We start from the raw sequence: 24,106 nt of genomic DNA on the forward strand, positions 1-24,106 counted from the left end.
TTTGACTGGGCGGAGTCTGAAAATCTCTGCATTCTTGGATCATTCATAAGGTGGGCGGAGCTCCAGCCAGTAACAAACTTGTTTCAAAGCTGTAGAACCCAAACCAGCAGCACGGTTCCTTTCTTCAGTTTGCTGCTGTGTCCAGAACCTAGAACCTGGATCAAACTGAAGTAAAGGAAAAGCTGCAGGTTCACAGCACCTTGATACACAGCTTCCTGTGTATCAAGGTGCTGTTCATCACCATGAGAACCTCCAACCGGTCTGAAGAACCGAATCCACACAGAGAACCAACTGTACAAGCATTTATTCCCATTCAATTTCCTGGTGTAACACATGTAACAGACTTCAGAACAGAACCTCAGAGGTTCTGATAACGGCCAGTTAACCAAGAAAGCTCCGGGTTCTCTGCAGACGGGATCCAATCGGCAGACAGGCAGCATCAGTGCAGGAGATGAAGCTCCAGGTTCTAGGGAGAACCGGAGCTGCTAAGGTCAGAACAGGAAAAACACAGCAAATGCCCCCCACCCCCCCTGTGTGTAACCCTTGTGCTATCCTAGGCACGTTAACATTGGGAGTGGGGTCATCTAGACCCACTATGAACCCACATGGAATCTTTCCACCTTTATCCACCTTTGTCATGGTGGGGAGAACACCTCAATGGAAGGGGGGGGGGTCATCTAAGATCCCACAAGGGTGACGGTTTAGGGCTTTTAGCTGAACTGATGCCCCAAACCGGTGTGCAGGTTCTAGTTCTGGGTTTAGGTTCTGGGTCAGGTTCAGCTTCTCAATGCATTTTACAAACATTTCCTTTGAGACTGACTGGTCTAAAAAGCATCCAGACCTGTCAAAGTTCTGGTTCTGGTCCATTCGTTCAGAAAGGGATAAAAAAGCGGGCGGTCAGGACTTTCACAAAAACTACAAGACTGCAGGTTAGTCCCAGCCTGATGACATCAGAGGAAGAGGCGTGTCTCTGGGTGGGAGGAGCTCCTTCATCCGTGCTTGTAGGTTCAGTCTTTGAAAGGAAGATCTAAACCCAAGAAGTGGCAGAACCTGAGAAGAAGGCGGGGACAGGCGGATGGGGGCGGAGCCAATGCCCGCCCGCTCCGGCCCCAGGAGACCCGCTAGTTGGACTGGAGGAGGTTACTGAGAACTGCAGACAAAAGAACAACATGTTAGTTCTGTTCTGTTGAACTTTAGTTGATACAGAACACGGCGTTCTCTAGAGGGTTCAGGAACATTTCTATCAGGACAAATGGTTTGTTTTGGTCTAAAACATGAATAGAAAAATGTGAACATTTATGGTTTAAGGGTTGGGAAACTTTTGAAATACTCAGAAAGGACCCCAACAGTTAAAGGTATTTGACATCATTTCACGTCTTTAAACGTCTTCAAACTTTCATGAGGCCTTCTGTCAATCAAAGGGTAAAGGGACGTCCAAATGAGGAGTTTCCTGCTTCCGTCTGGACGCTTCCTCCTCAGAGCGTCTCTATGTCCACTAGTTCTGTCCAACAGCCGAGCAAACAGATGGACAGTTATGTTTGTTCAGCTAGCCAGGGTGCATATTTGGATAAACCCCTTCTGTATTTTATTGATTTGATTTACATAGCAGCAGGGTCTGAACCCCCCCCTAACACCTAAGATAACCGTACAGTCCGGCACCACGTAGAACCCTAGTCCAGATTCACGCTCACTCCTTTAACGGTGGATATGATGTCATCGATTTCACTAAGTTCAAAATGAATATGAGCGATTTATGACGAGTATTTATGAGTCCAGCGTCTTCTGAAGATGAAAACGTCGATGGTTTGTTCCAAAAACACATTTCTGACAAAAATTGTTCAGACGCAATGCATTGTGGTCTATATTGGTCAATCTGGTGAGCAGACTTCTGGGAAATTTCTAGGGCTCTGGATTTAGAATTGTAGAAAGTGAGAAAAAACGTTCCATAGAGAGAGGAAGGAATTCAACCATTTCCTGTTTTAACAGAGGAGGGGGGGCAGAATAAAAGAAAGAGAGGGGGGGGGGGGGGGGGTCCGAGCTGCTAACTTAGCCACCCGGGTCGTGGCGGGAAATGTTGGCACCCCATCAACACACTGCAGTCAGGAGGAGGGGTGAAGCAGACAGGGGGGGCGGGGACCCCCACACTGAGCGTGCTCCTACCTTGAGGCTCCGCCTGCGTTCCTGCGCGACCTTTGCCGCTCTCCGGGTCGGTACCTGCAGAAGCAGAGCGTCAGCGGGCTGCAGAGACGAAGGAGGAGGAGGAGGAGCAGCACTGACCTCCCTGCAGCTTGAAGCACAGCTTCTTCTTCTGGTAAGCAAAGTAGCCGGACGCCGCCCCCACCAGAGCCACGCCGATGGCGCTGATGATCCCTGCGATCGGACCAGAACCGGCCTCTGCAGCAGAACCAAGCATGCCAACACAGTCAGAGAGAACACCTGCATGTCACCGACCAGAACCTGACCAGAACGCTCATCGCTCTAATAAAATCAGTCAGTAACAGACTCCGCCCACATTCTCAGTGGCTCCTCCTCCAGATCCTTTGGATGCCGACGACGTTGTCCAGAACAGAAAAAGAGTTCTGGTTCTTCCTCTCCAGGGTCCATTTTTCTGATTCAACTCACTACAAGTTTTTCTTCTGCTGCACGGTGGTGCAGCGGTCAGCCCAGGTTCAAATCCCAGCTGGTTTCGGTCTGTGTGCGTTCTCCAGGTTCTTCTGCAGAGGTTGACGGTAACGAGAGCGCTTCCTGTTTGTATTAGTGTGTGTGTCTTTATTATTGTGCAACGACCAGGAGAACCGCCCAGAGTGAACCCTGACTCCACCCTTCAGTGGCTGGGATAGGCTCCAGCATCACCATGACAACCACCAGGAAAAGAGAGAGATGGAGAGAGGACAGGTGTATATATATATATAGTTTGTCCTCTAAAAACGGTTGAGTTTCCTGAAGAAACTTGAGTTTGTAAAGGTGAGGACGCCGTAACCACAGCAGGTGGCGGTCTCTGTCTGTAAATGATGGATGCACAAGAAAACAGGAAGAACCCGTCTGACCAGGAACGTATGTGGGCGTGGCCTAACTCAACCTCTGAGTGTTTGACAGACGTTTCTAAAGGTTTGGTTCTGTGGAGAACAAAGACATGAAACCCAGACAGGAAGCAAGAGGCCGACGCCCAGATTGTGAAGAGGCAGAACGCCGGCCGTCATGGCGAGGAACTGAGGAGGACGGGTGTGAGAGACACCTCTGTGGTTCAGAGTCCAAATCACACGGGACAGAACCAGGTTTGGCTGCTTTATTCAGGTCCTTTGGTACCGACAAAACCCACAGGACACCAAACGACCAATCCCACAGCAGGTCACGGCGGTTCTGGTGAGGTCATCCTCAGGAGTCCTGACCCAATGAGCCAAAGGAAACCGCCCATGAGCAGTGGGCCTGGGACACGGAACCACCGACCCACCGACCCGAACACAAGAGAAACCTAAGTGCCACAGTGGAGAAGGAAGCTAAACTCAGACATCCCAGCATTCCCAGTATTCCTGATTCCATCCAAGCCAGAGGAAAGCTTTTGGAAAAAGATCCGTGCTAAAGTCCAGCCCTTAAACCAGATTCTGCAGGAGGTCCAGGCCCCTCTCTACCAGAGGCCCCAGGGCCCGCTTCACATTAGACACCCACTCCAAGAGCTCCTGGGGCAAAAGGGCAGAAAGAGTCTTCAGGAGCTGGGCCAGCAGAAGGTCCGGATCTGCAACGACACACAACCGCAGCAGAGCTTTAGAGTCCGGCAGACAGGGGGGCGGGTTCTCCAGGACCGTCCGGCGTCCACAGCAGAGACCGATGTTCCCCAGGAACTTTCAGGACCAGAGAGGAACCGGCCGTCCAGAGGGATCCAGACCAGGAGGAAGAGAGCCCGCTGCAGTTCACAGGACGACCACTAGGGGGCTCCAAGTCCGCCTCCGTTTGGTTCTGGTTTGATGTTTGACGAAGACGATGGTCGTGTTCTTGAAAACAAGGCTGAACTGTCCAATGAACAGCTGCAGGGGGCGTGTCCCAACACTGAAAGCCTTTGTGGAGGTGGCGTCACACGGCGGTCTGTAAACCACGCCGTGCCGTCCCACCAGAGTTGTCATGGCAACCGTCAGTTCTACCTTCAGTCCTCTGCTGGGTTCAGACCCTCCGGTTCCAGAGACTCACCTTGAGGCTGATCAGCTCCACCTGTGAGGAGACAGAGACGGCGTTCACGGTGAGTTCATACGCTCCTCTATGCTGTGACCTCTGACCTTCCATACGTACCTGCAGCATCGTAGTTGGAGTCTGCGGCGCGGCCTGCAGGAGAACGGAGAACACGCAGAGTTAGGAACACGTGTCCGCCCAGACGGACACGGCGCTGCAGAACCACTGAAGCAAAGGACACACCGAGGCCCCACCCACGCTTGTCCAGAGTGAACACAACCTGTTCACACTGGACAAGTGTGGGCGGGGCCTCTTCTTCTTCTACAGTGTACTGGCTAAAGCTGGGGAAGGTCATAGCCGTGATAATCTGGTCGCTCCAGGATCTTTCTGCGGCGGCCGTGGTGCAGCGGTAGGGCGGTCGACCCATTATCGTAAAATTGTTGGTTCGATTCCCGCCTTGCACGGCCATGATGTGTTCGGCAGCGGAGCCGGCATCAGTGTGTGACTGTGTGTGTGGGTGTGTGCGTGTGTGTGACTAAAGCGCTTTGGGCCTTGTAGTTAGAAAAGTAAACGCTATACAAGTAAACGCCATACGCCATTTATCAGCTTTGCTCCGGTTCTGACAGACTCCACAGAACCGAGTCCAAATCCAAGTCCCTGATTGGTCAAAGTTTCACCTGGTTGAACTTTCACCGTTTACATTATGTTAGATCAAATTACATCAACTTACATTACATTACATTAGATTAGATTACATCAGATTAGATTAACCTGCAATAAACATTTAGTGTAGATCAGGTCACATCAGACTATTCTAGATTGATCTATAGTAGACCAGATGAGTTGAATTTTGGGATCAGATCTGGTCTCCCTGGACGTCTCACCTCTGGATCCGGTCTTGTCGGGCTTGTAGCCGTCGTCCAGCGTGTTGAGCAGGTCGTCGTCGCTGAACGACCCTGAAACCAACAAGCGGTGAGAAAGAAGGCGGGACCACCAAGACAGGAAGGAGGTTCTGCAGGAGCTCACCTCCTCCACCTCCTCCTCCTCCTCCACTGGGGACACTCGGCTTCTTGGTGGTTTTGGGATCTGCAGACAAAAACGTCATGAGGCCCTGGTTCTGGACAGCTGGTTCTAACGGGCCGAGAACCGGTCTTACCTGGAAGGAGGGCATCTCCCAGGTCGAAGCCATCTGTGGAACAAAGGAAAGACATGAGTCTACGAGGTTCAGCTCGGTTAAAAGGTTCTGGTCTACAAGGTTCTGGTCTATGAGGTTCTGGTCTACGAGGTTCAGCCTGGTCTATGAGGTTCTGGTCTACGAGGTTCAGCCTGGTCTATGAGGTTCTGGTCTACGAGGTTCTGGTCTACGAGGTTCAGGCTGGTCTAGAAGGTTCTGGTCTACGAGGTTCAGTCCGGTCTAGAAGGTTCTGGTCTACGAGGTTCAGCCCGGTCTAGAAGGTTCTGGTCTAGAAGGTTCAGTCCAGTCTAGAAGGTTCTGGTCTAGAAGGCTCTGGTCTAGAAGGTTCAGCCCGGTCTAGAAGGTTCTGTTCAAGAAGGTTCTGGTCTACTAGGTTCAGCCCGGTCTAGAAGGTTCTGTTCAAGAAGGTTCTGGTCTACTAGGTTCAGCCCGGTCTAGAAGGTTCTGGTCTAGAAGGCTCTGGTAAAGAAGGTTCAGCCCGGTCTAGAAAGTTCTGTTCAAGAAGGTTCTGGTCTACTAGGTTCAGTCCGGTCTACAAGGTTCTGATCTAGGAAGTTCTGGTCTACAAGGTTCTGTCTGCTGGTTGGTCTGAAAGTCTCGGTGGGGTCGGTCCAGTTCAGGGTTTTCAGGGGGACGTTTCTGTTCTTCATCACCTCCTTGTCTCCTTCAATAATCTACTAGAATTCCATCTAGAAGGATCTAGTTTCTTCTTTCTCTTTCGGCTTTTCCCATCAGGGGTCGCCACAGCGAAACAGTCGCGTGGTAAACTTGGCAATGTTTTACGCCGGATGCCCTTCCTTACTCAACCCTCTCAAATCAACCGGGCTTGGGACCGGCACAGAGGCAGAGAAGGGAACAGGGACCAGCCCGGATTTGAACCCTGGTTTCACGGAGGGAAGGCGCCGCAAACCAGCACGAGCTAAACTGGCTCCCTAGAAGGATCTAGTTTAACCTAGAATAATCTAATCTAGAAAAATCTATGCTGAACGACCCTGAAACCAACAAGCACTGAGAAAGAAGGCGGGACCACCAGGACAGGAAGGAGGTTCTGCAGGAGCTCACCTCCTCCACCTCCTCCACCACCACTGGGGATGCTCGGCTTCTTGGTGGTTTTGGGACCTGCAGACCAAAGCATCATGAGGTCCTGGTTCTGGACAGCTGGTTCTATCAGGCCGAGGCGTAAAAGGTTCTGGTCTAGGAGGTTCTGTCCACTGGTTTGGTAGGACGTATCTGTCCTCCATCACCTCCCCCCTGGCCTCTCCCTCCAGAACTTCTCCTGCATGGGACCATCAGACCTTCATCTTCAGACTCCTCCTCCTCCTGGGTTCCTCCATCCATCCACACTTCTCTTCTGTCCATCATCTCCATCTATTTCTGCTGCAGCTCCTCCCCTTTCCATCGTCCGTCTTTACCGGAACAGAAAAGGGGAAAGCCTCCCCGTTCTATTCCCAGAACGCGTTCCCCGTCCTCAGCAAAAACACTTCCTGCTGGCCCGTTTGGGTCCTCCTGCATGGTTCCTGTCTGCAGCTGGCTCCTCCCACAACCCCCCCTCTAGATGATGGCGTGCCCCATGGCCCCCGTTTGGGTCCTCCTGCATGGTTCCTGTCTGCATCTGGCTCCTCCCACAACCCCCCCTCTAGATTATGGCGTGACCCCACGGCCCCCGTTTGGGTTCTCATGCATGGTTCCTGTCTGCAGCTGGCTCCTCCCACAACCCGCCCTCTACATGATGGCGTGACCCCATGGCCCCCGTTTGGGTTCTCATGCATGGTTCCTGTCTGCAGCTGGCTCCTCCCACAACCCGCCCTCTAGATGATGGCGTGACCCCATGGCCCCCGTTTGGGTTCTCATGCATGGTCCCTGTCTGCAGCTGGCTCCTCCCACAACCCCCCCTCTAGATGATGGCGTGACCCCATGGCCCCCGTTTGGGTTCTCATGCATGGTCCCTGTCTGCAGCTGGCTCCTCCCACAACCCCTCCTCTAGATGATGGCGTGACCCCATGGCCCCCGTTTGGGTTCTCCTGCATGGTCCCTGTCTGCAGCTGGCTCCTCCCACAACCCCTCCTCTAGATGATGGCGTGACCCCATGGCCCCCGTTTGGGTTCTCCTGCATGGTTCCTGTCTGCATCTGGCTCCTCCCACAACCCCCCCTCGGCCGTGCCGGTACTCACTGTCAGGTTTGGGTTTCTCCGGGCTCTTGGTGGGCTCCTTGGGTTTGGGAGCGTCCGTTGGATGATCTAAAAGAAGAAACATGAGTCACATGGTCCTGTGGCTCCTCCCACACGACCATGAATGACAGGAAGACTACCCACCGTCCAAGGCGTCGCTCAGGTCAAAACCTGCAGGCAGAGGAAGGTTTGAGTTCAGCAGGAAGCTTCACAAACACAGAGGGCGTTGTCACGGTAACACAGCTGCAGGGCCTATCTGAATGCCTGCTGCCATGGCAACAGAGGAAAGGGCGGAGCTTCTTCAGCCAACTCGCAGAAAACCACAGAACCGGTACGGCGTAGCGAACGGCATGTTCTCCTTTTGAACAGGAAGTGAAGGCATGCCAGCAGCTGTGGCGCCGCTCGGCTTTCACCAAGCGGGCCGATCTCAGGTTCTGGTTCTGGTCCCTGATGGACCGTTCTAAGGTCCTCTAACCACAGGGCAGAACACATTAGAACCCGCCTCCTGCACCCAGAACGTGTGGAACCCTGCAGAGATAGGTGAGGCAGGGGATGAGTCACTCCACAGGAATGTCTACAACCAGAACCATTTCTGATGGAACCAGAACCACTCCTGAAACCCAAGTCCACGGAACAAAGACCAGAACTTCTGGGTCCTCACCAAAACCGCACAGGCAAAGCAGGCGAGCTGCGGCGCCGCACGCCATGACTAACGTCTGAATCATGCAGCAGCAGCTGGAGCTGATTCCAGCTCTGACTGTGTTCTGACTTCTGCAGCTCTGTGGGGTTCTGACCCGTCTGACAACGGTTCTGGGGTTCTGACCCGTCTGACAACAGTTCTGGGGTTCTGACCTGAACAGTTCTGGGGTCCTGACCCGTCTGACAACAGTCTGACAGAACCTTCACTGCAGAACAGGAAAGGTTCTGCAGCTCACGGGTCAGGAGGGAGTTCTGATGATCCTGAGGAAACTCCACCCTTCATGCTGACGGGCCTCACACTGGACTCATGTTCTGGGTCAGAAGCAACCAAACAGAACCAGAACCACTTCTGGCTTTAAAGCAAACATCTGAGACCATCATTCAGACACCTCCATTGACTCTCAGAACCAGAACCAGTTCGGACATCTGGAACACAGAGTTCTGACTCGGTTCTGGAAAGTCTCATGCTTCCACCCAGAGGGCGGGGCGTCGGCCCGTCTGCTGCTCCTGCGCACTCGGTCTGTTGTGTAAAGTTTGGTCACGTGACGGAAACTTTCTGATTTAGTTTTTAAAGAACGGACCCTTCTTAAAGAATTCCGACCGTCCAGAACCGCAGACAGGGTCCAGAACCAGATCCAACCCAGATCCGGTTCCGGTCCGAACTCCAGCGGGCCTGACGCGGCCAGCACGCCGCCCGGACTGAGCGCAGTCGGACTCACCGCCTTGGGTCCTGGTTCCGGAGATGAGCAGCAGCAGCGAGGCGGTGATCAGGAGGCTCTTCATGGCGGCTCCTGCTCTGCGGGACCTGCGGGACCTGCGGGATCTGCGCGCGGAGCGTTTGGGGGCGGGGAGGGCGTTCCTCTGCGGGTGTCCGGTATCAGACTGACTCATCTGGGGAGCGGCCTGGGTGTGGTACCGGGGGGGGGGCGCGTGGAGGCGGCCTGAGTCACTGCAGCAGCAACGAGGAGACACAACTACAGATTCACAACTACACAACTGGAGACACACAACCTAAGACACGCAACTAGAGACACAACTGCAGACACACAACTGCAGACACACAACCTCAGACTCACAACTGCAGACACACAACCTCAGACTCACAACTGCAGACACACAACCTCAGACTCACAACTGCAGACACACAACCTCAGACTCACAACTGCAGACACACAACCTCAGACTCTAAAATGCGTCTTTGGGCTGTAAACTTTTTTTCGTTGATCTAACTGATTTATTCAGTTTGGTGAAAATAAATCCTTTTTTAGTTCATTCTACTTCAGAATAACCTGTAGTTGTCTGACAGTTATTTTACTTTCAATCGCCTTCATTCAATGAAGTTGGTGTAACTTTGGTGAAGCGGTCAATGCATCATGACGTCATAACGTAAGGCAGCGCAAGGAATTCTGGGAAACCATTTTCTGTGCCCATCTGGACAGTTTTTGTCCATGTGTTGTGTTGTCTAGCTGTTTGAACATTTGTGTCTCTTTCTTTCTGCACCATGAGTTAGAGTGTGGGACAGGATGATGACCCCCCCCCCCCCCCCCCCATTCCTGAGTCACCAGTGTCTTTGATCTGGAGAATACAACGCATGTTGGCTCAAACATTCATGTCACATTTATACAATCATGGTGACAAAAATATAAAGAAGATTCACAAGGACACATTCTTTATTGCAGACACACAAACACACAACTGCTGACACACAAATGTAGACTCATTTTTGCAGACCCACAACCACAGCAGTGTTTTCCAGAATCAGTGCTGCCCTCTAGTGATGACCAGCAGTATTCCAGCCTCTGCATGCGTGTGAACGCTGCAGTTACTGCTGCTCTGTGGTTGTGTGTCTGTAGTTGTGTGTCAGCGCTGCATACCAGTCACCGATTGCGTGTGAATGCAGCACTGACACACAACTGTGTGCTCAGAAACAGGAAGTTCATGTCTGAAGGTTCTTGTTTCCACTGATCCAAGGCCAGCTGGTGACTTGAGGACACATGTCTGCACAATCCCAGATGGGGGGGGGGACGGTCTCTAACATGTACTGCGTCTGGGGGCGTGTCAGTTAAGGTTATTGCCACGCCCTCCAGACGCAGTACAGCTGCAAACCACCAGGTGGCAGTACAGTGCTGATGTGTTCCTACACCAGTGTCTGACAGCAGGAAGGTTGGTCTCAGTGAAAGCAGAACCAGAGCCGAGGTTCTGACGGGAACGTTTTCTAACCTGCAGACCAAACGTTCTACAGCGTAGAAGAACCGCTTTGCTCCCTGTGGTTAGAAAGTCACCGTTTCCATGTGTGACCTCATTAATGAGGTTCTCTTGAACCATCCTGAACTTTGACCTCAGCATTCCAAATGAACCTCAGAGCCCAGCAGTCCATTGAGGTTTTAGGAAGCTCATCATGTGACAGGATAGAACCGCTGCTAAACTGGAACTGGACTCAGATGATGAGGAGAACCTCCCTCGCCATGAGCTCATGGTCATTAGCTCTTTGTCTGATCTGCTGATGCATCAGAGATGACATCAGAGATGACATCAGCGCTGCAGAATCTCCAGGAATCAATGACAAAGTCATGCTTCCTGGAAAGTCCTTGAAAGCCAGCACAGTTCTGGTTGTGACCGCGGCAACACAGCTGACCACGGCGCACCACGCTAAACATCAGAGACGTGTACACCACGACTGACCAACAGATTGATGTCTACGTGAAGCCAAATGCTGGCTGCCAGGTGGGTTCAATGCATCGCTGACACAGCAGGGATCCACCCACAGGTAACCGAGGTAGAACCTGGTATCAGAAGATGCTAGCCTGGTTAGCAACCAATGAACATCTGACACGTTCACTCACAGCCAAGAGAAAGGTCAGGGTCTGATACAAACGTTCTTCATACTATCAAACACGACTGTGAAGTTCATGTCTGACCTAGCTGTAGAAACTACCGATCATTTAACCCTTTAAGGCCAGAGTCGTCTAAATGTCACACACTCTGACATACCGTACTTGTTAACGCGATCAATGTGAATCAGCAAATGTACAGTAGGAGTTTATGTCCAACCATGAGTGCATTTAGATGTCCCTCTGGATGAATCCAAGGCTGCCCCCCCCATCATCCTACCCATCTGTGCACCTCATGTACTGTTTGTGTGTAACCCATCTACACACCATGCTAAGAGAGGAGCGCCTCGTTGGGTAGTCACCATCAGCTGTGTGTGTATCTGTGTTGTGTGTCTTGTTCTAGGTTGTACTGAAGATCCTTCATTCACTGCAGGATCAATAAAGTACTTTTTCATTGTAATGTAATCCTTCATTAGAGAACAAAGTGCCAGATGTTCCTGGTTAACTAGTGGTTTACAAATGCACCTTAAAAAGAAAACAAAGGTCAAGGGTGACTGAGCAGAGCTCCAAGTCATGCTAATCGTCCGACAGTTTACGCCACCACGCCGTTCTTCAGTTTCTGATGATAGACACCAGGCAGGGCATTATCCCTGCAGCCAATCAGAATCAAGAACACAGCTAGACCACGGTATGACCCAACTGAAATAGTACAGAAATAAAAAGACTAAGAAGGTGCAGAGACTATGGGAGCTATTAGACAACATTGTTCAAACACAAAGAGCATATTTTGTTGATGACAAGGGTCTAGAAGCAGTCACCATGACTACATGCACTATTCATCTGGATTGGTTTGGATCAAACCAGAACCAGAACCAGGGGGCTTGCAGGTCCTCCTGCTTCACCAGGTAGAAGCTGGTCTCTAGATTCCCCCCAAAGACGACCCAAACCCCAATAGTCTGACTGAGCTCCATGTGACTCTGAACCCCCCCCCCAGGCCTGATAACCACAGAACAAATGTCATGTTCCAGCTGCTCCTCTGAATCTGAGGAACCATTTCATGGAACAAGGATGGTCTTCTTCTTCCTGGAGGGGGGAGTACAGGCCGGTCCTTGTTCCAGATGAAGGCGGAGAGATCCAAGTGTGAAAGCACTTCATCATCAAAACGAAACCGTGAAATGACGGAAAAGTTCAGTCTGAGTGTCCTGAAAACAGGAGCCGTGTTTCCACAGGTTCCAAAGACCCTGAGGCGGTTTAGAAGGAGGACGGTACAGAACATTTGACAGACTCTGGCTGAATACTGCATTCTGATGGGCTGTAGGGTGTCCCTTCAACACTGATAATGAACACCTAAAACAGGAGTCCTGATTGTTCTATATTCCTGCTCTGGCCTAGGCAGCAGTTGGTAACCGTAGCAACAGAAACATAGGTGGACAGATGTCATTCCACAGTAGAAAATGTGTCTATGACCGGATCTCTGTCCCTTTGACTACCAACACCAATGAGGACTTGACTCTGAAGTGCTCTCTTTCTGTCTTCTCTACCTTATTGATGGATGCAGAGTAAATATGTCTTCATAAACCATTTTAGTATGAATTAACGACAGAAACGGTTTGTTTCATGAGAGTTCAGGCTGGATGTTTCTTCAGTCTAGAAACTACTGACACAAACTTTTATCTTCATCATCCGGACTCAAACCCGCGTGAAGAGGTGAACTTTCCTCTGAAATGATGACATTCAGCAGATCTCTGCTGCTGTGGAGCGAGGTGAGCGCAGGGTCAGTAGCCGTCACCATGACAACATGTTTCAAATAGTCTGCTCTAGTGACTTAAAGTTCTGGTTTTGATGAACTATTTCTTTTTTCAGTAGCGACTGTGGTATAAGCAGGACAACGACCAGGACTCATCTCTGATAACAGACGCCTCCTCGGGCCTCATCACTTCATCATGAGCTGTATTATGGAACATCCTGGATATAATGTTGATATCAGAGACCATCAGAGACCCAAACACCATCAGCTGGCTGTGAGATGCAGAAAAACTGGATTTGATTTGATTTGATTTGAAGTGGTTTATTTCAAGTAATCAAATAAGAATAATACACAAAAGCAATACAATCATCAGTTATACATTCATACAATGACTAATCAAACTGAGGATAATTAGACATGTTAACCCTTGTGCTATCCTATGGGATCCAGATGACCCCCCCCCCCCCCCCCCCCCTTCCATTGAGGTGTTCTCCCTACCATGACAAAGGTGGATAAAGGTGGAAAGATTGCATGTAATCCATGGACACCAGTGAACATATTTACCACATATTTATAAAGTTTATACTGTATATTTTTTTAAATTTATATTAATAAAGTCATCTATGTATCTCTCTATATTTTTAAATGTAATTTCAAAAGAGCCATCCAATAATGTAGTGTCCCTTTCCCACACTGAGACTTTACCTCTTTTAAGGTTCTTTATTCTGGTTACTGCAGACCACAACAAACGCCGTACAATTAATTCAGCAACTCCTGACAAAAAGAACTACCTAACAACAGGCTGGGCGACAGAACTGAGGGCCAATCAGATCTCTGCATGATCGATGCGTTCAATGAACTCCAGAACTTTTAACGCGGCCCAACAGCTGCCCAGTTAAACTCAGTCCGCGACAATATGTTTAAAACTAAATATACAAGTGAATGTGTGCATTTGATTTAATTTCAACATTTTTAAAGTACAATAAGTCTGTGGATTCTTTTTAATAACATTGTTATTCTGTTGCTAATAAATGATGAGTATTTCTCGTGGTAGTTTTGCTGATGGTCTAGTCTGGTTTATATGTGGTGAGTTTCTGCTTCATGCAGGCGTTGAGACTTTAACGTGATCTTAGGTCTGAATGTTCTGTAGATGAGACAGACTGATCACATGCAGACGGGGAGTCAAACACACACCCACATTGCGCCCGAGAAGGACTGGTTTAATGAAAAAAAAAAGTATAATTAAGGATTTGTCTGCGAGCCACATGTGACCATCAAAAGAGACATATATGGCTCGCCAGCCATAGCTTGACCCCTGGTCTAGTGGGTCTAGATGACCCAACTCCCAATGATAAAGTGACTAGGATAGAACAAGGGTAATAAATATTGCTTGAAGGGGAGTGGAAGGAAGTGAACTTCTATAATCCCCCCCCCCCCTTTTATACCGTAACCGTTTTATTACATGATTTATCAATATCTGGTTTCTAGCTTTTATCAGACAGAATTAAGAATCCTGAAATATCAATAAAGCACATGACAAAGATGAATTACTTAAATTATTATGTAAAGATTAACTTATAGAAATCAACATGACAAATGAAGATCAGTTATCTAAAATATCTGCAGATTATGTTACTTAGAAAAATCCTTAAGATTAAAAAATAATATATCAGTAGAATAGACATAATACTGTTTAAAAAATCTTCATAGTATAAAAAACTTGATCAAGAATTAAAAGTTAAAAAAATGTGCAAAATAATGTTACATTAGGAAAAAATGATGAATCAATTTATCCATTTTTGGAGCAAGTGAAGAAATAACATTAGAAATCAATCAATTTAACCATTTTCAATAAGTGATTAATCTTTTATTTTATTTTTTATTATCAAATCAAATCAATCTTTATTTATATAGCACTTTTACAACAACATATGTCACTCAAAGTGCTGTGCATAAAATACAATCAAATTTAAAAACAAGATGAGAAGACAAACCGTGATAAATCAGAAGGCCGGAGACCATAAAAACATTTGTAAACCAATAGAAGAACTCAAATCATTTCTGAATGGCACAGGGAGCCAATGCAGCCATTTTAGGATTGCTGGTCCTCGTCCACACGCGGGCTGCTGAATTTTGCAGCAGTTGAAGGTTTGATACCGTTCTTCTTGGGAGACCAGAGAGCAGAGCATTACAGTAATCTAGTCTGCTGGAAATAAAAGCATCATTAGCACCTCTGTGCTGGCAAGACAGAGAAATGGGCGGAGTCTGGCTATGTTCTTAAAATGTGTAATAAATAAAGAAATATGTCTGCAGACATTAGATTCAGGTCCACATCCTTCTTCAGCTGATATCAGCGGCGCCTCAGAGTTGAGGTCAAGTTGTCTGCAGGTCAGAGCTTTGCTGTGATGAATCCAGGCGTCATATTTCTAGAAATGATTTGGCTCTTTGGTTTATCACTGCATGTTGGTTCAGACGTCTGTGATCAAACACTTCTCCAAGTCCGTCATGGTGTTCACAAGCAGAACCTTAGAACCGGAACCCGGAACCTGAAAAAAAAAGGCAAATGAAGGATTGAAATCAGCAAACAGTCTGGATCCAGGCTGGTTTCTCCTCTGGCCTCCATGATGTTCTCGGTTACACTTCTTTTGTGTGTTTTGGACACATGAACACAAATCTTGTTGCTAAACACAAATTGTGTTTCGTGCTGAAAGGTAAATCATTTATAGTTTTGAAGCCAACTTTAAAATAGTTATTGCTCCATAATGTTTAGATTCTTTTTTTTTTAATTACGTGTATTTATTTATTTTCCCGCGCAGCGGTACTTCCGGGGGGCGGCTCCGCGCCATGACGGGGCGGAGCCACGGTTGGTCTTTAAGCGGCCCGGCTCCGGATCCGGACCGCTTTTGGAGAAGCGGGACTATGTGGCTGCTGGCGGTTCTGGTTCCGCTGTTGCGGCTGTACCTGTGCGGGATGAAGGTCCTCTGGTACCAGATGAGGCACCGCTCCTTCCGGCTGCCGGGTGGGTCCTCCGTCCGGAACCTCCGCCGTAAAAACGGCATTTGTACGCGGTTCCGTGGTTTACACTGCACAGACGGCGGTTCGGAAGGGATCCTTTTCGCTGCTGGACCGTAAGAACTGGGCTTTTCGTTCGGCGCGGCTTTCGAGGATCAAAGGTCTCCCGTGTTGTCCTCGCGCCGTCATCTCTGCGGTGACAGCTGAAGCGTTAAGGTCTGGTACGGAGGCCATAGAGGGACAAAAAGAGCTGCATAAATAGCGGTTTTCTGGGGAAAGTGTCAGCCTGTCAGCGCGCTGGACCTGGAGGATGCGTTCGAGTCTGGTTCGGACAAATCCAGACAAATATTCATTTAAATGTTACCAACCAGGCTCGCTCGTTCTCAAATATTCTCTATTTTATTTTATTTTTTTCACGTAAGGTATGACGTCACCTATTTACCAAAGTACAAACCTAATAAATGTGAACATTTCATGAAGACGGTTCCACTGATGAGGACTGTGGGTACATTATAACAAATAAAATATAATAAATGTTGTCCAAATGCAATGCATTGTGGTCTATATGGGGTCTGAAGGTCTTCCTGAAGTTCTCAAACAAAACTCAGAGTTCCTTTGTTCTACTCAGGGGGGGTCGTCAAAGTTCTCATGGATGACCGCCGTCCGTGTTTTGAACTCTTATGAGCGACGCTAACATTCCTCTGCAGGTCCGTGTTTGTGGAACAGACCTCGTCCTTTCCACACGTCTTCTTCAGAACGGCCTGGTGCGCCAATTTCAGCTCCACACGGCCCGACAGAAGAACCAGGAGATCCGGGTTTGAGTCCAGACCATCCTAAAGGACCTCCTCTTTCAACCGGAACAGTCTAAACTGGTTCTGGGCTGAAACCTGGCTGGTTGAGCGGGCGGCCCGCGGGGCGGGCGGCTGGTTGAGCGGGCGGCCCGGATGGGTGGGCGGTTCATTGAAATTTTGTGGGTAAAATCCTTGAAATGTGACTCAAAGTCGTGAAATGTTCCTTTAACTCCAGATTTCAGTTCTGGTCTGGTTGGACGCGTGTCTGAGGGACCTTTCATCCAGTAAGCCTCGGCATGTGATGCACCGCCTTGGGGTGGGGGTGGTAAGGCTCTTTCTAAAAGGGGGGGGGGGGTTGGGATTTCCAGACAGATCCTGGAACAAAGGTCCGGTTGTTCGCTCTGGGTCTGGAGCCTTTTCCAGCCTGGTACCTGCACAGTCTGACGTTCTGGTCTGTCCTCCTCCCCCACAGTCCTGCCACAACAAAAGGGGAGGGTGGCCATTGTGACGGGGGGCACCAGAGGGATGGGCCTTGAGACGGCGAGACACCTGGCAGGTCTGGGCATGCGTGTGATCATCGGTAGGTGGAGCTTCAAGAACCTTCATGTGTCTGGAGAACTTTGAGCAGCTCCACGCCTGAACCTGAAGGTTCTGACCACAAATGTTTGTAAAGAACGTCGTCAGAGGAATGTGACGGCGTGCCACATCCAGGGGGCGGAGTCAGCAACCTTTTCTCTTAATCCCCTGCAGCTGGAAACGAGAGAGAAGAGGGGTCGGCGGCCATCAGGACGATCAATGCGGAGAGCGGTGAAGGACAAGGTCGTCCGTCTACCCGTCCCGTCTGCCTCATCTCCCCTGACCTTCCCCTCAGCTGTCCTCTTGGTTTTCTGGACGGCGTGACGTCCACCATTCTGGTTCTGTTGACCGGGTTCTAATGTGTTCTGTTCTTGCAGCTGAGTTCATGTTTGTGGACCTGACGTCTCTGAAGTCGGTGAGACATTTCGCGCAGGCCTTCAGGGACACGGGTCTACCTCTCCACGTGCTGGTCAATAACGGTAGGTAGGCTCCTCCCCCTTCGTCACGTGTGAGCAACCAACCTTCAGCTCCCCTTCCTCATCTGTTCTGCAGCCGGAACCATGCTGGTTCCAGAGAGACGGACGGAGGACGGCTTTGAGTTCCACTGGAGCCTCAACTACCTCGGCCACTTCCTGCTGACCAACCTGCTGCTGGACCTGCTGAAGAGCTCAGGGGGGCGGGGCTGCTGCTCCCGGATCATCAACATGTCCTCCGCCACGCACTACGCCGGGGAGCTCCACCTGGACGACCTGAACAGGAGGTACTGGACTTTGGTCTTTGGCTCTGAGCCAGGTCCTCTGTAGCTCCTCCCCAAGCAGCTGAACGTCCTCGGGTGTTTGTGATTGGCTGGTTTTGGGTTCATCTCTGGCCTGAAAGAAACTGAGCGGCTACAGACAGACGGTCGCCGTGTCTGCGTCTCATGGGGAAGGGCTCCGATTGGCTCCTCTGGTTTTAGGTCATTACATTCAGCATTTTCAGTGGGGAGACAGTTTAGCTTGTGCTGGTTTGCGGTGCCTTCCGTCCATGAAACCCAGGTTCAACTCCGGCCTTCTCCCTGTTCCCTTCTCTACTTCTATGCCGGTCCCAAGCCCGGTTGCTTTGAGAGGGTTGCGTCAGGAAGGGCATCCGGCGTAAAACATTGCCAAGTTTACCATGCGACTCGTTCGCTGTGGCGACCCCTGATGGGAAAAGCCAAAAGAGAAACAACATTCAGCATTTTCAGTCCTTAAGCTCCACCCTTGTGGTTCCTAAGAGACTTTTGTGGGTCTGCTTCACATCAGTGTGAACGTCTACGACATTTTCTACCCTCGTTAATACCCCGCCACCTAACGGTCACATGGTCCATCCATGGTCGGACATATAGGTCAGATCCGGTTTCGATGGTCAGAACCAGTTTGGAGATCAGATCCACTTTGGAGGTCAGATCCAGTTACAATGGTCAGAACCAGTTTGGAGATCAGAACCGGTTTGCACGTCTGAACCAGTTTGGAGGTCAGAACCAGTTAACAGGTCAGAACCGGTTTGCAGGTCAGATCCGGTTTTCGAGGTCAGAACCTGTGAGATCTTCTCCACGTTCCACAGTTCTCTGTTTTCCCTCCATGACAGTGGCGTTCAGCAGCACAGGAAGTGACGGCGTGCTGCCGTCTGTCTCTGGAGGAAGACTTTGGATCTAGTTGTTCTTTGGCGGGAAACCCAGTAACTGCTGTGGTTGTCCTCCAGGATCTGCTACAGTTCCCATGGAGCTTACGCCCAGAGCAAGCTGGCTCTGGTCCTCTTCACCTACTACCTGCAGGAGCAGCTCAGTGCCGGTGGCTTCCCCGTCACCGCCATCGCCGTGGACCCCGGCATGGTGGACACGGCGCTCTACGACAACCTGTGGACCCTGGCGCAGATGCTGAAGAGGCCGGTGGCTAAGATTCTGTTCAGGGTAAGTTTCCCTGGGTTCAGAGGTCCAACGTCTGTGTGTTGACTCATCTCAGTTGAATTTCCCTTAGACGCCAGCAGAGGGCGCCTCCATCTCCGTCTACGCCGCTGCAGCCGCAGAAATGGAGGGGGTGGGCGGCTGCTACCTCTACAACGGCCGGAAGACCCGATCCTCTGAGTCGTCCTACGACCCCGAGCTGCAGGAGCAGCTGTGGAAGAAGAGCTGCCAGCTGGTGGGGCTGTAGGGACCCACAGCTGACGGGGACCCTCGCCCTGACATTTTACCACAGGCTCCGTGGGTTTTAGATAAATGGACCTTCAAGCAGACGCTCCTGGTTGGTGAACCGTCTGCAGATGTTCAGATGCTGGTGGGCGGAGCTTAGTCACGGTTCCTCACATCCCTGATGTTTCTCAGCCCCGTTCCTCAGAACGGAACCCCCCATGACGGAGTCCATACGAACCCCTGGTCCAGCTGAAGCTGCTGACTGACGCCTGGGAACCAATCAGAAGACGCTCTTTGATGTCTGTGATCAATAAAGTTTCTTATTTTGAATTGGACCCTTTCAGGCTTTGCTACAACAGAAAATCTTTCTTTGAGAGTTTGACAGATGATTCCATCACTTGTGGTTGGCGTCCTGTTGTGACGTGTCAGTGAGTGATGTCATCAACATGAGTGATGTCATCAACATGGCGTCTCTGCAGACCCCAAACAGCCTGCAAACGGAGAGTGTTGTGACTCCGCCTCCACACGGACGGTGGAGTCTAAATACATTTAGTTTCTGAAGCTATGAAGCTCAGGTCGAGCACCGACGGCCGTCCGTGTTGGTTCATCAACACGTCACCAACATCCACACGTCACCCACCGATCAGTTCATCGGTCAAAGTTCACCTGGTTTAATTCAATTCACTTCAATTGTATTTGTATAGCCCAAAATCACAACAACAGTCGTCTCGATGGGCTTCGAAGTAAAACATGAAATCAAAAGGATCACGAATACAAAGAGTTCAATAGGAAAATACTAAAATGAACTAACAAACTGACTAAACTATACTGGCATCCCTGCCCTTAGACCCCCCTTCGCGGTAAGGAAAAACTCCCAAAAAAACGGATTCCGGAAAAAACGAAGAAACCTCAGGGGTGCCCACATGAAGGAGGGATCCTCCCCCAGGACGGACAGGCGATTTACCAGAACTCTTAGAGAAGAATTAACTTATCTAAATCTACAACTACATATATAAAGTCCAGCTGACGAGCTTCATCCAGCCGTGGTTGTGGGGACAGTCAGGGGGGCGAGTCGAGCCGGAGACAGGAACCACAGCCAGGTGTAGGAGCAGGAGCAAAGGCGAGGTAAACGGTCAGGAACTGGAGCACGGATGAACCAACTGGAGTCTGGAAGCACTCCCACTCCCCAGGAGGGGAGAGGAAAAGAGGGACAATACATGAATCACTGCACCAAACAGAGGCATGGAGAACTAAATGATGAATAATGATCAAGAATAGAGGAGAGGAAGGATAGAAGTAGAAGAGAAAAGAGGACAGAACCCCGGAGCACCATAGTTACCCCAGCTTCAACTTCTAGCAGCCTTTTAAAAGAAATAGTTATTATTAAGTTTAATTTAAACACATTAACATTAAGTTAAATAGTCTCTGAATACTAACTAGTCTGACAATAAGCCTGTCCACAGAGGAATGTTTTCAGTCTAGCTTTGAATGTAGAAACTGAGTCGGCCTCTCTTATATGAGCTGGGAGTTTATTCCATAAGACAGGGGCTTGGTGGCTAAACGCTCTACCTCCAACCGTACTTTTACTAATTCTAGGAACCACAAGCAGTCCTGCATTTAGTGAGTGAAGTGTTCTGATTGGATGGTAAGGGACTATGAGGTCCTTAATATAGGACGGGGCCATTCCATGTAAGGCCTTATAGGTTAACAGGAGGATCTTGAACTTGATTCTAGGATCAACTGGGATCCAGTGAAGTGAAACTAACACAGGAGTGATGTGATCTCTTCTGCTAGTTCCAGCTAACAATCTAGCTGCTGCGTTCTGAACAAGGTGGAGACTTCTTAAGGAACTCTTAGGACACGCTGCTAACAAGGAGTTACAGTAATCCAGCCTCGACGTAACAAATGCATGGAGGAGTTTTTCAGCATCACTCTTAGAAAGTAGATTTCTGATCTTAGCAATATTCCGCAGGTGAAAAAAGGCAGTTCTACACGCCTGAGATATGTGAGCCTTAAATGATAAATCCTGGTCAAGTAAAACCCCAAGGTTTCTAACTGTGGAATTGGGGGCTATACTTATGCCATCCAGGGAGACTATCTGAGCAGACAGAGTATCTCTGAGGTTTTTAGGACCAAGTATAATGACCTCAGTTTTTTCTGGGTTCAAGAGGAGGTCATTAATTGTCGTCCAGGTCTTGATGTCTCTGATGCAGGCGTTGTCAAAGGCATAATGTCAAAGGCTGCACTGAGGTCCAACAGGACCAGAATAGAAAGTAGATCCTTTTCTGAGGCCAATAACAAGTCATTAGAGACTCTAACTAGTGCAGTTTCCGTACTGTGGTGAGGTCTAAACCCCGACTGAAAGTCTTCAAAGTGGCTGTTGTCCTGTAGGTGGCAGTAAAGCTGCTTAACTACAACTCTTTCTAGGATTTTAGAAATAAAGGGCAGGTTTGATATCGGTCTATAGTTGGCCAAGATGCTAGGATCCAAACTGGGCTTTTTCAGAAGAGGTTTAACAACTGCATATTTAAAAGACTGTGGCACGTAACCCGTTTCCAGAGAGGTATTTATCATTGTTAATATGGGATCATTAATTAGGGGAAAAGTTTCTTTAAAAAGTCTAGTGGGAATTTGGTCTAACAGACACGTTGAGGATTTGGAGGATGTAATAATTGATGTTATTTCCACTTGATCCACAGCAGTGAAGCAGTCCAATGTTACAGAGGTTTCTATGGATGCCTCCACTTCTACCGCTTCAGCCTGTTCTGGGCTGATAGTAGGAATAACTTGATTTAACTTATGTCTAATATTTGAGATTTTACTATCGAAAAATGTAAGAAAATCATCAGAGCTGAGAGAAACAGGAACATGTGGTTCTACTGAGCTCTGACTGCGAGTTAATTTAGCTATAGTGCTAAAAAGAAATCTTGGATTATTTCCATTCTCTGATATTAAGGTTGAATAGTACTGGCTTCTAGCTCTACGCAGAGCTTTTTTATAATTTAATAGGCTATGTTTCCAGATATCCAGAGACTGCTCTGAACCGGAGCGGCGCCATTCTCTTTCCAACTTACGGGTTTCTTGTTTAAGAGAACGAGTTTCAGCGTTAAACCACGGTGCTACTCGGTTTTGTCTGACGAACTTAGGTTTCAAGGGGGCAACAACATGGAGTGTACTCCTGAGGGCTTGTAAGGCATCATTAACAAAGTGGTCATTTATACTAGGACTGATACTATGGGAGCTGGTCTCAGAGTATTTTCTCAGAATATCACTAAGTACTGGCTGAACTGTGTGTTTAAACTCAGACACAGAACGGTCAGTTAAGGTTCTTCTAAGCCAGGGGTCGGGAAGCTATGGCTCGCGAGCCATATATGTCTCTTTTGATGGTCACATGTGGCTCGCAGACAAATCTTTTAATTTTTTTAACTTTTTTTTTTTTTTTCATTAGACCAGTCCTTCTCGGGCGCGATGCGATGCCAGAGGCGCGCAGTAGTAGCGGTGCTTGGAGAAAAAAATCTACACCAGCACTATCAGTTACTATTATCTATTATTTCAAAGAGTTTGTACCACCCGGAAACCTGTGAATTGCCGTGCCTAAAACTGCGCGCCCCCGTCTCTGAGAAAGAGCGCGCGGTTGCGGGGACGGGATGTTAGAAGAAGAAAGCAGGGGGGGGGGGGGGGGTGAGGTGTTGTGGGGACAGGCAGCAGGTGAATCGCGCAGGGATTGTAAAAACGTAAAACCCACTGCCCGTCACTCACTGCGGCGTGTGAGTGTGTGTTTGGTTCCATGTCTGCATGTGAGCAGTTTTTCTCACATCTACAGAACATTCAGACCTAAGATCACGTTTAAAGTCTCAACGCCTGCATGAAGCAGAAACTCACCACGGATCAACCAGACTAGACCATCAGCAAAACTACCACGAGAAATACTCATCATTTATTAGCAACAGCATAACAATGTTATTAAAAAGAATCCACAGACTTATTGTACTTTAGAAATGTTGAAATTACATCAAATGCACACATTCACTTGTATATTTAGTTTTAAACATATTGTCGCGGACTGAGTTTAACTGGGCAGCTGTTGGGCCGCGTTAAAGTTCTGGAGTTCATTGAACGCATCAAGCAGAGATCTGATTGGCTCTCAGTTCTGTCGCTCAGCCTGTTGTTAGGTAGTTTGGACCAATGGGGTTCAGCTATGGGCCGAATAAGGGAAATGGGAGGGCTGGAGCGGGAGGGGGGGAATATAAAGTTGGGAGAAGCGCTCTCGTGTCGACGGGAGAGATTCAGGAGTTGATGAATTAGTTGTACGGCGTTTGCTGTGGTCTACATTAACCAGAATAAAGAACCTTAAATGATGTTAAGTCTCCGTGCCTCAGTGTGGGGAAGGGACACTACATTATTGTATGGCTCTTTCGAAATTACATTTAAAAATATGTGGCGTTTATGGCTCTCTCGGCAAAAAAGGTTCCTGACCCCTGTTCTAAGCTGTTTCTTATTCACTGGGGCGGTAGCATGTTCTAATGTTTAGCCTTCAACCAGTGTTTGATGGATGCTTTTCTTGGACGTGAAGCCCAAAAAGTGAGGTAGAAACTTCAGTAGCAAAGAGTGTACGCCAGTTTGGAACACGGAAGCCCGAAAGGTGGGAAGTGGTGGCTTGAACACGTGTTACCGATCACAGCTCAGGCAGACAAGGCTGGAATCGAACCTGCGATCTCCCCACCAGGGGTGGACCGCTCTACCTCTGCACCAGGAACAGGTGGGACTCTGTGTTATGTAA

The 24,106-nt window shown here is 49.1% G+C and overlaps 2 protein-coding genes and 1 long non-coding RNA gene across 8 annotated transcripts; 1 reads left to right on the top strand and 2 right to left on the bottom strand.

Annotated features, from left to right (window-relative positions):
• Positions 1-289: 289 nt before the first annotated feature.
• Positions 290-11,508, bottom strand: cd99 (CD99 molecule). Of its 5 annotated transcripts, XM_004086010.4 has the most exons (12): positions 8,943-11,508; positions 7,669-7,695; positions 7,528-7,593; positions 6,419-6,475; positions 5,318-5,350; positions 5,188-5,247; positions 5,046-5,117; positions 4,282-4,314; positions 4,183-4,203; positions 2,278-2,394; positions 2,161-2,214; positions 290-1,150 (listed from the first exon to the last, which is right to left on the bottom strand). In XM_004086010.4, exons 1-12 carry the CDS (start codon positions 9,112-9,114, stop codon positions 1,122-1,124), a joined length of 741 nt encoding a protein of 246 aa, XP_004086058.2. In that variant the 5' UTR covers positions 9,115-11,508; the 3' UTR covers positions 290-1,121. The 5 variants fall into 5 exon arrangements, with proteins under 5 accessions (XP_004086058.2, XP_011492775.1, XP_011492776.1 ...); XM_011494473.3 differs by lacking the exon at positions 6,419-6,475; XM_011494474.4 differs by lacking the exons at positions 5,188-5,247; positions 5,318-5,350.
• A 3,138-nt stretch (positions 11,509-14,646) lies between these two features.
• On the bottom strand, positions 14,647-16,006 carry LOC144990023 (uncharacterized). The gene is made up of 2 exons (XR_013653952.1): positions 15,763-16,006; positions 14,647-15,347 (listed from the first exon to the last, which is right to left on the bottom strand). It is a non-coding gene; the product is annotated as an uncharacterized LOC144990023 (long non-coding RNA).
• dhrsx (dehydrogenase/reductase (SDR family) X-linked) lies at positions 15,633-19,656 on the top strand. 2 transcript variants are annotated; one of them, XR_002874864.2, is made up of 8 exons: positions 15,633-15,820; positions 17,077-17,184; positions 17,355-17,423; positions 17,558-17,659; positions 17,733-17,940; positions 18,900-19,107; positions 19,175-19,438; positions 19,519-19,656. XR_002874864.2 is itself a non-coding variant. In XM_004086009.5 (7 exons), the coding sequence occupies exons 1-7, from the start codon at positions 15,646-15,648 to the stop codon at positions 19,346-19,348; spliced, it is 1,044 nt and encodes a 347-aa protein (XP_004086057.2). In that variant the 5' UTR covers positions 15,633-15,645; the 3' UTR covers positions 19,349-19,656. The 2 variants fall into 2 exon arrangements, 1 of the variants encoding a protein (XP_004086057.2); XM_004086009.5 differs by having other exon boundaries at positions 19,175-19,656.
• The last annotated feature ends 4,450 nt before the right edge of the window (positions 19,657-24,106 follow it).

The sequence above is a fragment of the Oryzias latipes genome, chromosome 2, assembly GCF_053564925.1.
Source record: "Oryzias latipes strain Hd-rR chromosome 2, Olatipes_Hd-rR_3.1".
Taxonomy (NCBI): domain Eukaryota; kingdom Metazoa; phylum Chordata; class Actinopteri; order Beloniformes; family Adrianichthyidae; genus Oryzias; species Oryzias latipes.